The 12720-nt window shown below is 41.8% G+C and overlaps 1 protein-coding gene across 1 annotated transcript in view; it reads right to left on the minus strand.

Moving 5' to 3' along the window:
• Positions 1 to 1649: 1649 nt before the first annotated feature.
• The window catches only part of LOC123763895 (titin homolog), a 33031-nt gene continuing 21960 nt past the window's right edge, over positions 1650 to 12720 (minus strand). Inside the window, 7 exon segments of the mRNA XM_069330119.1 lie at positions 1650 to 2292; positions 2966 to 3115; positions 4305 to 4499; positions 7599 to 7714; positions 8841 to 8915; positions 9541 to 9636; positions 9638 to 9754. Of these exon segments, the coding sequence (XP_069186220.1) occupies positions 2106 to 2292; positions 2966 to 3115; positions 4305 to 4499; positions 7599 to 7714; positions 8841 to 8915; positions 9541 to 9636; positions 9638 to 9754 (936 nt within the window). The 3' untranslated portion in view covers positions 1650 to 2105.

The following is a 12720-nucleotide window of genomic DNA, read 5'->3' on the forward strand; positions in this document are numbered from 1 at the left end:
TCCCCCACCCCGGGAGGAGGAAGGGGAAGCCCCAGACCTACCACGCCGGCTAACCACCAGTTCTGAGGCTGGATGTCAAAAACGCGAAAAACTGCCGACCGGAGGGAGGGATGCCTGGGAGCCTCCGGGTCTTGCCCTGAAAATGGTGTTTCATTACATTCAACGGTGGTTTTCAGGGGGGAGCCCCTTCGGCTCCCCAAAGCTAACTACTCGGAGGAAAAGAGGGATGTACCCGCGAGGCGGTTGCCACACACTCCCCAACTCGGTCAAGACAACTGGCTGCAACCGCCAACTCAAGGCGACACTGGTCTGGATGGGCCCGGGAACGACACGCGACACCGAGCAGCCAGGCCCCTGTACGACTGCCAAAAGCCCCGTGCCTGAATGCCAGCTAGGACATGCCGCCATGACGGCAGCAAAAACAGCGAATCCTTGAATGCCACGGGAAAGGAACACAGGCTGGCTAGCCGCAATAACAAGGTGGACAACCCGGGAGACCTTCACCCGCTAACAGGGAAGAACTGAACCAGATCAACCCAAGGCATGTCCCGGACACAGAAGCCGTGGCGCGCAAAAAACTGCGGAGGGCCGAAACCGAACAAGACACGATGCACCCCGGCCCGACCAACCAAGCACCAACAAACCAAGGACCCCTCTGAAAAGCAGCAGCCTCATCCTGTGCCAGAAAAGAGGGAGACGGCTGCAACCAAACAAACCAATCGCCATGACCGAAGGAGCGGAAACCCCTGCGCCGGAGAGCAAGGAGCTCAGCGACCCAACCCCAAGAGGCAAATACCAACAGGAAAGGGCCTTCGAGAATCAAACCCAAACCGAAGGGGGTCACAATCAATCGAGGAGAAGAACACGCTGTCCAAAGACCAGGACGGCTCAAGCGGCGCATGAGTAGGCCGGAGGTGAAAATGCACGAGACAACTTACGAACAGGCGCAGATTTAACACCAAGCCGAAGCAGCTCGCCAGCGCCTTTTGGCTCTTTCGCCGCACGAAACGAGGCGACAGTATGCGGGATGATGATGGCCCCGAAACCCCCACCAGAAAAGCCAAGCCGACTCCAACAACGCAGCTATCTAAAAAGGGACAGAAGGACAAGAAAGGACCGCCAAAATACTCCATACTGCCGCCAAGAAGAAGCACGCAGGTGGGGGTTTCTATATGCCATTGCTCCCCTTGCCTCTCTGAGGGGGCCAGGTCCTGGCTCGTGGTCCCCGGTAGGCCCATAGAACTCCATACACATGACTGATGCCAAAGTCTGACATTAGCATATCAGCCTAGTAAGCTCCGGGGAGCCAAAGGGTCTCACCCAGAAAATGGTGTTTCATTACATTCAATGCTGTATTTTTTAAATGGATCCATATAGTTAAAAACAGTTTCACATATTTTCAAGCATTGCTTACCATGTATATGGATGGTGGCAGGATTATTGTGTTGAGATGTTACCCAGGCAAACTTTTCCTTAGTGAGTAGATAGACTAGAAGCTGTAGCCTAAACCTCTCAAGTATCACTAGTCACAAGTAGCTATTTGGTGGTTCTAAAGCAGAAAGCCATGGATTGGGGGAATGTCTATACAGAAAAGGAGGAGGAAGGGGGCACATTTGTGTGCTGCTGATGAGGAAAAAAAATACACAAGAGAAAGGCAGCCTTTTTACTTCATCCATATATGGCTTGCATTAGTAGTTTCCTAGTCAGTTGGTTTATTAGATTACCCAGGCATGTTCCACAAACAGATTAGCTAAAATAACATTACTCCACTAAGCTGCACATAACTGACCCAGTTTTGTAAATAAGCAATATCTGCTCAAGCCATTTTTAGGCAGACTTAAAACACTTCATAAGTAGGATGTTTCACAATACAAAGTAAGGTGATAGACAAAGTAAGAAATATTAAAATATACTGCTGAATAAAAACTCCATACATATTGGATTTGGAGGAAAATAGAAAAGATGCGAATAAAATGGTCAATATTAACAAATATCAAATATTAAATAAAAACAAATGTGTAAAATTACCTATATTCAGCAGGTGGAAAACTTAATAATAAAAGTAATAATGAAGAACATGTTTAAGAAAAATGAAAGTATTCAAGTTAATTTCCATCCAAACTCTTGGTGATATCCTCAATCAGATCCTTCAGTCTTTGGTTTTCAGTGGTGGTTTTCTCCACCGTCTCCGTGAGTGTGAGGATCTTCAGTTCCGCTTTCCTCAACATCAACGATGCTTTCTTTATTTCCTGTTCATGAGTGTGCTTCGTTGATGTATACTCTTCCTGGGCCCTAAAACACATTTTAAGGAGCATATGAATTTATAATACAAATTTAATATACTGTTTTAAATGACTATGCAATACAAACAGTTTAATGACCTTTAATAGAGTATTACCGAGCACATTAGGCCTACAACGGTTTATAGGAATTTTAAGTGATTCTAAAATATCTGGAAACAAAATTATAAAAGTTATTTATATTTATATAAAAGAATGTTTTAAAAAAATTTGTGTTCATTTTATCATTAAATGTCAGTGTTAAAATATGGCAGAAACAAATATATTTCCTTATGAACTTTACAAGAGGGTTTGGCTATTATGCAGGTTAAACAATTACTGTGTAAACTGTATAATACAAATGGCCTCGTGATAAACATCTACACAACCACCTGCGAGGAACTCGAGGCAAAGTAGCACAACCAGTGAGCACAAACAAACGTACATATTTAGTGAAATCATAACATTACAATTAGACTGGGCTGAGAGTCCACCTCAGGCCATGTTACTGGGAAAGCAGGAAATGGTTGGGGGGTTTGAGTGATATATAAATGTGCATTAAGAATATATTAATTAATGCACATCATAAAAGATAGCATATCTTCTTTCCACAGAGGAATGAAAAATCAGTTTTGCCAAGAAATATATCCAGAACAGGAACAACAAATCAGAAGACAAAAACCTACTTATCATATTTTTCTTCCACCACTTTAATTATTTTCTTGAATGTTTCTTCCTTCTGTGCCAACTTAGTTTCCAAGCTCTCATTTTTGGACTTCAAAATTTCCTCATTTTTCCATAATCTTTCCGACACCTCACGTAATCTCTCAAATTTCCTGTAAAAAATAGAAAAGTATATAATTTCATAGAAAAAGTAACAAATTATACATAAACATCCTGTTCAAGGTTCCCTTTTCCCATTTTTTTATTGAGATTATATATACACACACAAACACTGTTCACTTTCGCAAACAGAGAGGTAGACGGTTGAAACAAGTTAGGCGAGGTGGTGGTGGAGGCCAAGACCGTCAGTAGTTTCAAAGCGTTCTATGACAGTGTTGGGAAGACGGGACACCACGAGCGTAGCTCTCATCCTGTAACTACACTTAGGTAATTACACACACACACACACACACACACAAACTGAAGGAATGGTCAAACAAATGGTTGTTAGTTTAACCCAAACAAATGCAATGTAATGATGATAGGTGTAGGGCGCAGGAGGCCAGATACAAGGTACCATCTGGGAGATGAAATTCTTCAGGAGTCAGAGAAAGAAAAAGACTTGGGGTTGATATCACGCCAGACCTGTCTCCTGCAGCCCATATCAAGAGAATAACATTAGCGGCATATGCCAGGCTGGCTAACATAAGAACGGCATTCAGAAACTTGTGTAAGGAATCATTCAGAACTTTGTATACCACATATGTTAAGCAAATCCTGGAGTATGCAGCCCCATCATAGAGTCCATATCTAGTCAAGGATAAGACTAAACTGAAAAAGGTTCAAAGGTTTGTCACCAGACTAGTACCCGAGCTGAGAGGTATGAGCTACGAGGAGAGACTACGGGAATTAAACCTCGCTTCGCAGGAAGACAGCGAAGTGAGGGGGGGACATGATCACCACATTCAAGATTCTCAAGGGAATTGATAGGGTAGATAAAGAGTCTATTTAACACAAGGGGCACACGCACTAAGGGACACGGTGGAAACTGAGTGCCCAAATGAGCCACAGAGATGTTAGAAAGAACTTTTTTAGTGTCAGAGTGGTTGACAAATGTAATGCATTAGGGAGTGTGGTGGAGGCTGACTATACACATTTTCAAGTGTAGATATGATAAGAGCCCAATAGGCTCAGGAACCTGTACACCTGTTGACTGACGGTTGAGAGGTGGGACCAAAGAGCTAAAGCTCAACCCCCGCAAGCACAACTAGGCGAGTACACACACATACAAGTACTAATTTGGAAGTGGTGATAGCCAACCATGTCAAAATTCACTATTAGCATGAACCGTATTGGACTTACTTGACCATATCAAATAATGGAACTTCTGCTTTTTTCATCTCGTCTTTACACTGCTCACATTCTTTCTGGAGAGCGGTTAGTTTCAGTTCATACTGATTTTCCAATAGAAGTAGCTGATTCTTGTGCTCTTTTTCCTTCGTGGCCTCATGCTGCAATATTTTGGCCATTACATCTTGCATCTGCTTAATACTCGACCTAAGAGAAAGACATTGTTAATGTACTGTATGCTATGTTTACATTAGTACATAATACTTGAAATCTCCAGATATGTACAGTGGTACCTCGGTTTAAGAGTTTAATCCATTCCTGGAGACAGCTCGTATTCCGAAAACTCGTAATCAGAAGCTAATTTCCCCAGAAGAAATAATGGGAAATGAATTAATCCGTTCCTGACTACCCAAAAACCTCACTTCAAACTAAATTTTATACCTAATTCATCTAAATAAACCTACAAAACTATGTTCAAGTTATTACTTACCCTTGTTGATGAATGCTGTAGGTGTATGGAAGATGGAGAGGAGGGGGAAGGAGGAGAGGAGTTACTGTTTGGAAGGGGAGTCCCCTTCCATTATAACATCAGGCAGTGAGGACTTCACTGGTGAGCACACACTGGCACGTTTTGCCTGCATACCACAGACTTGCTCGTCTTACTAAGAATCTGTCTAAAGACACTTGTTTTTCCCTACATTTTAACACTTGTCTGTAGTAAGACATCACATTGCCATTTAGAAGGTCAATGCAACGGCCTGCTACAGCTTTATCTGGGTGAGTTTTTTCAACAAAACTTTGCAATTCTTCCCATACTTCACACATTTTCTTAACACTTTAGCGTTATCACGGCGCTCGAGAGCATTACCACTTTTTGTGTTGAGGTCGCACAGCGGACTCGCTCACGAGTCACGAGAAAAAATATTTCTATAAACTATTTGTTATGCAATCGACTTTGGGATAGTTTGAAAATGTTCCCCATGAAATTTCTGTTTTCTCTAATAGCCGCATAGCCTATTTGGGAGAATGGCATAGCATTGCACTATCGTGGTAAGACCATTGTATTGTTGACACGCCAAGTGTAATTGACGTAGTTTATTTGGTGCCGGTCTAATGCATTGCGTCATCTGTTTTGCCTCCGTCATGCTGCCTGTTGGGTCAACGACACCTTGATCCCGGAGTCTTGGAAGTCATGTTCTCTGCTTGTGCTCCAGTTTTACTCTCAGGATGTTCCTGTTAGGGTACAGGCAGCATCAACGTTGCATGTTAGGTTTAGGCGTTCACGGCGAATGTCTTTCGGCAGGACTGGTCGAGGTGGGGTTACCTGTACCTCTTCCTCCCGGTCCAGCTGTTGCTTCGGGTTCTGGTTCGGTTGGAGACATTCCTAGGGAGAGTAGTCCTTGTGGCCCCTTGGTGGGTGGCCGGCCCAGCCTTGGTGGCCGGCCCAGCCTTGGTTTCCGGTGCTATTGGCTCTATGTCCGAACCCGGGATGTTTCCTGCGGCTTCGCCTCTTTCAGCAGGTCGGCCCAGTCTGGTACGGGGCTGGTTCGATCTTCTCTTCTGCGCTTCGCGTCCGGGCTTTTTGACACGGGTATATCACCATTTCTATGGTGATTAGGTGGCTTCGTTGACGGTGTCCCACCTGAGAGTTTTGTCTCGGCAACAGTATGAAGTTTCCTGGCGGTCATTTTGCCATTTTCTGGCTCTTCGTAGGTTGTCTTTTTCTTTTGGATCGGGTTGTCTTGTCCTTCCTTTCTTGGCTTTTTCAGGACCGTCAATTGATGCCTAATACTGTCGCCTCGTATCGTGCGGCGCTGGCGGAGCCGCTCAAGCTAACGTTCGGGATGGACGTCACATCCACCCTGTTCCGCAAGCATTCTTGTGCTATGTTTCACCTCCGGCTTGCTCATGCGCCTCCCGAGCCATCCTGGTCCTTGGACAGGGTGCTCTCCTATCTTCTCCTCGGTTTGTGGTGGCCCCTTCGGTTCCAGATTGTTTTTGTTGGTATTGGCTTCTGGGGGCCGGGTAGGGGAGCTTCATGCTCTCCTCCAGCGCAAGGGTTTCTGCTCTTTTGGTCCTGGGGGTAGGTTTGTCCGTTTGCAGCCTTCTCCGTCTTTTCTGGTGAAGAACGAGACGGCTACTTTCCGGAGGGGTCCGTGGGTCATTGATGCTTGGTTGGTTCGGCCGGGGGCGCATCATGTGTTTTGTCTGGTTGCAGCTCTTTGCCGTTACCTGCGCGCTTCAGCTGGGGTGGCTGGGGATGCGCTTTGGGTTCATCCGGTTTCCCTCGTCCCCTGTTCCAGGGCTTGGGTCTCCCAGGTTGTCCGCATGGTTATAACACTTTTGCGGACCGATGTCGCTTGAGAGCGACAGCTATATTTCTCTTTAATCCGAGTAAGTGTCGCGCTCAAGCAGCAGGAGAAAAAATATTTCTATAAAATCCATTTTTTATCCGATCAACTTTGGGATAGTTTCAAAATGTGCTCCATGAAATTTCCGTTTTCCCAAATAGGTGATGACATGGTGTGGCCCATTCTCTTTCAAGGTGTACTATCCCCTCAAAAATAGCTATTTGGCACTCACGGCTAGGGATCGACGTAGTTTTTTTTTATTTGGTGCCGATCTAACGCATCCTTGTGTGACATTTTATACTTATGTTCTTCTAGAACATTCTATTGTGAACACATTGCTACAAAAACGAAATACGTACATCAAAAATTAAGGTCAGGACAGGGAAAAAGAGTATACATTTTTCAGTGTTGCCACTCGATCGCCCGAAACACCGCGCGCACACGAGGCAAGATATTTTTTTTTTTCGGATAGCATGAAAGTGCCAAGTTATATTTTTGGGGGTGTGTAACAAATTCATTCAATTTACATTATTTCTTATGGGAAAATTTGTTTCAACTTAAGAATTTAATGTTCCCAAAAACTGGTCGTTAGTCGAGGCCCCACTGTACATTCTTTATGGGACAATTCGTTCCAGTTTGCAAATTTCTGGTTTACGACCCGTCTTTGGGAACTGATTAAAATTCATGATCAAAGGTACCACTGTATTGCACAAATTGAATGCATGGTTACTAAGCCACTTCACAAAGCTCTCGTTTCTACCTGGTGACGACCGAGCTGAGGAAGATCCAGATATAATATAAAGTTGGGCTGAAGGTGTTTGTGTTAGTTGACAGTAATTTTGTGGATGTTTACAGAAAGGCTTTCAGGTTTATGTTAAGCACCTGTGTGTACTTTATGACCTGACAAGCAACTATCTTGAGTAGTTTGATTAAAAATAAAAAAAAATGCACTAACCTGAGTGAAAAATTTTCTTCTTCAAGCCCAGACATTGCAATATCCTGTTCCATCAACTCGCGATTTAATCGTTTCTGAACGTCCTCAAATTCACGGCTCTTCCTTAGCATAGTGTCCTATGTAAGACAAAAAAATACAAATAACTTATATCTTTGACATACAATGTTTGAGTAGTAGCTGACAAAACAAGTCTACCAACTTATCTCAGTCTTATCACATCAATATAGTAATACAAACATGTTATATATATGCTATGATACAAAAAATATACTGTACACACTACAGTACTTTGGAAGGACATGAAAGTCATGAAAAATATTTAATGAAAAGGGGGAAAAAAAAAATAAAGGAGTCAGGTGTGTGAGGTTTGTGATTTTGGACATTGGCAATGTGTTGAGGCATGTTGATTATAAGTTATTACCAGTACCCACTGTAAGGCTCATGAAACTATTACTAAATGTGAGGCATATAGAACAAATTATTCTAACTTCAAAGTGTGCAGCACACTGCTCATTATTCCTTCAACCGAAAGTTCTAAGAATAAGGAATTTTGTAATCATGGCATTTAATTTGAATATGTGGTCCCCAAGTACATAGACACTCCCAATACTAAATACCATACAGTCACCCTTGGCCTCAATTCCTGCACAAGCCAAACAGTTCGTATTAGGTGCAAATTGTACAATGGGTCCAACAAATGTTCATCTGTGCTTCATTTTCTATGAACCTAGCAGTTGTCATTCTTCTCTTACTTTCTGGATGTTTTCTCAGTGAAGGTGATACTGGAGTAACAATCCCCTACCCAGTGCTTTGCAGGGGGCCAGGTTCAGGGGTCTGTCCCCTGGTAGGACATACTGGATGTATAGCTGGTGTAACATCAGCTATAATGCTCATGTAATGCTATATTATGCCAATAATGCATATCAATGACCTGATTTTATAACTTACATAAACACTGCAAACTGTGAATACAAGTATTTATCATCATACACCTAGTCTATGGAATGATTTGCCATTTTGTGATTATGCTGGCTATCTTGTGACATGTATGTGTGCAAGATGTAGAGAAAGGACACACACACTTCACCGAATCTTAAACTTTTCCAACACTTCAATCCCCTACCCCCTTCCCCAAATATGATAGTAGTATGACAATAATGAAGAAATACTTTTAATAAAGTGATCATATCGAGCCTGCATCATTCAAGCCAGTACTGTATCAGGAAACCAAAGACATCTTACCTGCATAATTAGCTCCATGTTCTTCAGTTTGTCTTTCAATTCACGCTCAGTATACATCCTTTGTGTGTTAATCACCTGAATAAAACACACACATTATAGCAAAATGTTATATAGAGAATTTTTTTTTGCAGAAGGCAATCCTATCATCTTCCCTATAGAAATGTAACGTGCACATCTGCATGAAATATATTCATATACTGATAACCAAATCCCAGAAAACTAAGAATTTACTAAAATAACCATAAAACACACACACTTATATGTGCAAAAAGAAAATTACAAGATAATCTTGTATACAACTATTAACCCCCTCAACTGCACTATTTTTTCCAGATGAATGTTATTTTAATTTTGTAAACAAAAAAATTGTCATAGTTATGAAACACTGTGCTGAGTAGTGCACAGCAGAAGGATTAATGATATCAAGTATGCACAACTTTAGGATAATATTTGACTTCATACTACAAATGCACCAAAATTGGCAATGAGCATTCTTGGTAGGACAACCATAGTTACCCTCTTACACTTTGATGTTGCTAGGGTTATAATATCAAGTCGACACTAGATAACACAATGGCCTGAAATATCATTCAGCCTTTGACTCCAGGCAATATTTGCTCTGAATAATTTTATCCTTCAAAGATTTGCTGTATTTAAGGTAATTACATGATACAAATTAATGTCAGTCTAAGTTACTCACTGGTACATGAAGCACAGTTTCATTGGCATCAGTAATGGTAGTACTGATGGTAGTATTATTAAGAGTTTGATTGGAAGATACAACAGTGGTGTTGCCTGCCATCATTAACGACGGTGTTTTCAAGGCTTGTAGCATCTAATGCAAGAGTTTCGTCTCCTACACTGACAAATAGTGCCTTCACAGGGGTTCCTGTGTGATCTGTGCATCTCTGCTGCTGTGTTGAAACAAGTCAGACCATTAAATACATGTTTAAGCTTAAAGCACAGTACAGGCAAAAATTCCTACTATAAATACCGAGTATAAATATAAACACATTTGCGAAAAGAAAATTCCAAAAGTGTGCGTGCACGAAAAACAAACGGCCCCAAAATACAGCCATTAAAAGACTGGCTCTCCAGCGAAGCACTACATAGAGGATTAATACACAACTCACTATAAATGACACTTAAAACTGCAAACTTTTTAATGCTGTGAACTTCCTTTCAAACTGAACCCACTTCTTTGGAATGCAGATGACAACAAACTTTTGAATTCATGACAAAACACAGGTTACATCAGGTGCACTCATCAGTCTTAAAATATGTCAAATACAAGGGTACCACCATTGGTACAAATGGTAGAACCCATAGCCTCGGAGAAGGGAATAAAGAGTATTCTGAGAAGACTTTTCGTAGCTTCTTGAACACGTTTTCTTCTACCACCCCTACGGTTATTATGTTATAAATTATTTATTTTTATTACATTGCATTAAGTTAGGTTAAATTGTATTGCATAATATATAACAAACATTCAGTAAATATAATTGAGTAGAGGGTTAGCATTTGGCTCATACCTGGAAAGGGTTTCGGGAGGAGTTCTATTCCCCGAGCGCTGCCTGGGGACAGGCTCGAAAAAGTTTAATGCCAATAGCATTTGGTGTTCCCAGACAGTCATCCATCCAAGTACTAACCAAATCCAATGTTGCTTAACTTCGGCGATCAGACGAGAAGCCGTGTTCTCAACATGATGGCCATACCATACCATTTCTAGCTCAGTGGAGCCAGAAATTTGATAATGAAAATAGTTGCAAGACCATATGTCTATATATTTTAGAGAACAGTAATTGAATTCAATTCTCATTATACTTCAAAGAAAAACTCAATTGGTGGGAGTAAACGTTACAGGCAAGTCAACTGGCCTGGGTTAAAAGACCGAATGGCTAGTATTTATTTCGAGTGTAGAGTTCCACTTGGCACCGACGTCTCCGAGGGAAACTAGTGCAATCACCCTAAACTGGACAGTCCTCAATGTCCCTGGTTAATGTCAGTCTTGGCTTGAACCTGGCTACTCATCCCAGGCAACAGTGCTGCACGAGTCACCGGCAAGCAGCAGCACCTATACTTTGACAGTTTCATGGTTTCCATTTTACTTTCAAATCACAGCTCTTATTCACAAACTGTATGCTTCCTTTGCTTTTTAATGTCAAACACGGGTACCAATGCCACACACCTTCAACATCTTTCTTCCCAAAGCACGATCACATTTTTCTAATAACTGCCTTATTATAAATGGTAAGGAAGTTTGTGACCTTTCATGTGCTGTTACTGCTATTGCCTCTACACTGATTCAAATCTCAAAGACCTATCAAAGAAGCCAATAAAAAATGCTTGGAGACACACACAAGACTTCCCTCAAACAAGGAAAGGCACAAGAATTGGTACGAGTCCCTTCACAATAGGTTTGGATGTCAAAAAAAGTATCAAGCTCATTTGTGTAGTTTATAGTATAGTGGTACTACAGCTTATGAATTTAATCTGTTCCCAGAGACGGTTTGTAAGCCAAAAATTTGTAAACCGAAGTGAATTTTCCCACAAGAAATAAATTGAATTAATCCGTTCCACATTCCCCAAAAAATTAACTTAAGTAAATTTTATACCCAATTCACCCAAATCTTCAGTACTAAACTATGTGCAAGTTATTGCTTACTGGGAGCCGGTCGGCCAAGCGGACAGCACGCTGGACTTGTGATCCTGTGGTCCTGGGTTCGATCCCAGGCACTGGCGAGAAACAATGGGCAGAGTTTCTTTCACCCTATGCCCTGTTACCTAGCAGTAAAATAGGTACCTGGGTGTTAGTCAGCTGTCACAGGCTGCTTCCTGGGGGTAGAGGCCTGGTCAAGGACCAGGCCGCGGGGACACTAAAAAGCCCCGAAATCATCTCAAGATAACCAAGATACCTTTATTGATGGCTTGTTGGCGTATGGAAGACTGAGGAAGAGAGGCGTTAGTGTTTGGAAGGGAAGTCCCCCTTCCATTATTACATTAGGCAGTGATGACTTCTCTGGGGGTACACACACTGGCACGTTTTGCCTGCATACCACTATGACCTGCTTTTGGCGCGCTGCTCGATTTTATCAGTAAAAATCTATTCAGAGGATTGTTTTTCCCTTTGTTGTAACTTGTCTGTAGTGAGGCATCACATTGTTATTAAAAGGGTTAATGCAACTGCCTACTACAGCTTGCTCTGGACGAGTCGTTTCAAAAAACGTTTGCATTTCTTCCTACAGTTTACACCACTTCCTCATTGTTGAGGAAGAGATTCTCTACTGCCTCCTCTTTCCCTGAAGACATTTCCTCAGCTGCCTCTTGTTGTTGCTCCTAGTGGTCATTTTCACATCTGTTTTCTTGGCTTGAACCTTACCACTGGCTTTCTTGGGACCCGTGGAGATATAATAACTTTTTATGTTCAAATACCAAAAAATTCTAAAAAACACATTCTTTACAAAGAATTAGGGTCATGCGCTAGGTCGGCCATACACATGTCAACAAACTTCGTTTCTCAAGACAAAGTTCATAACCCGATTCAGATTTTATGAAGAAATTGGGCTCGTAACCCGAAAAGTTCTTAAAGAGGGTCATTCGTAAGCCGAGGTGTCATTGTACTATGCAAACTTTGTAAAACATGTGTAAAATACAAATGCATTATTTTGAATACTATTTAAAAAAAATTAAATTCAAAAATTGCTGAACCAAAGATCCAGATTTCATTTTTTTTTTAAATACAAATTTGAAGGAAATCTGTGGATGGATTTGGACCGTTAAGAGGGATCCGCTGTTGGAATATTAGATTTTTTTTTTTTTTTTTTTTTTTTTTTGGGGGGGGGGGGGTCCTCATACTGTATTACCAATAAATAGAATTGGG

This window comes from Procambarus clarkii, chromosome 23 (genome assembly GCF_040958095.1).
Source record: "Procambarus clarkii isolate CNS0578487 chromosome 23, FALCON_Pclarkii_2.0, whole genome shotgun sequence".
Classification (NCBI taxonomy): Eukaryota; Metazoa; Arthropoda; class Malacostraca; order Decapoda; family Cambaridae; genus Procambarus; species Procambarus clarkii.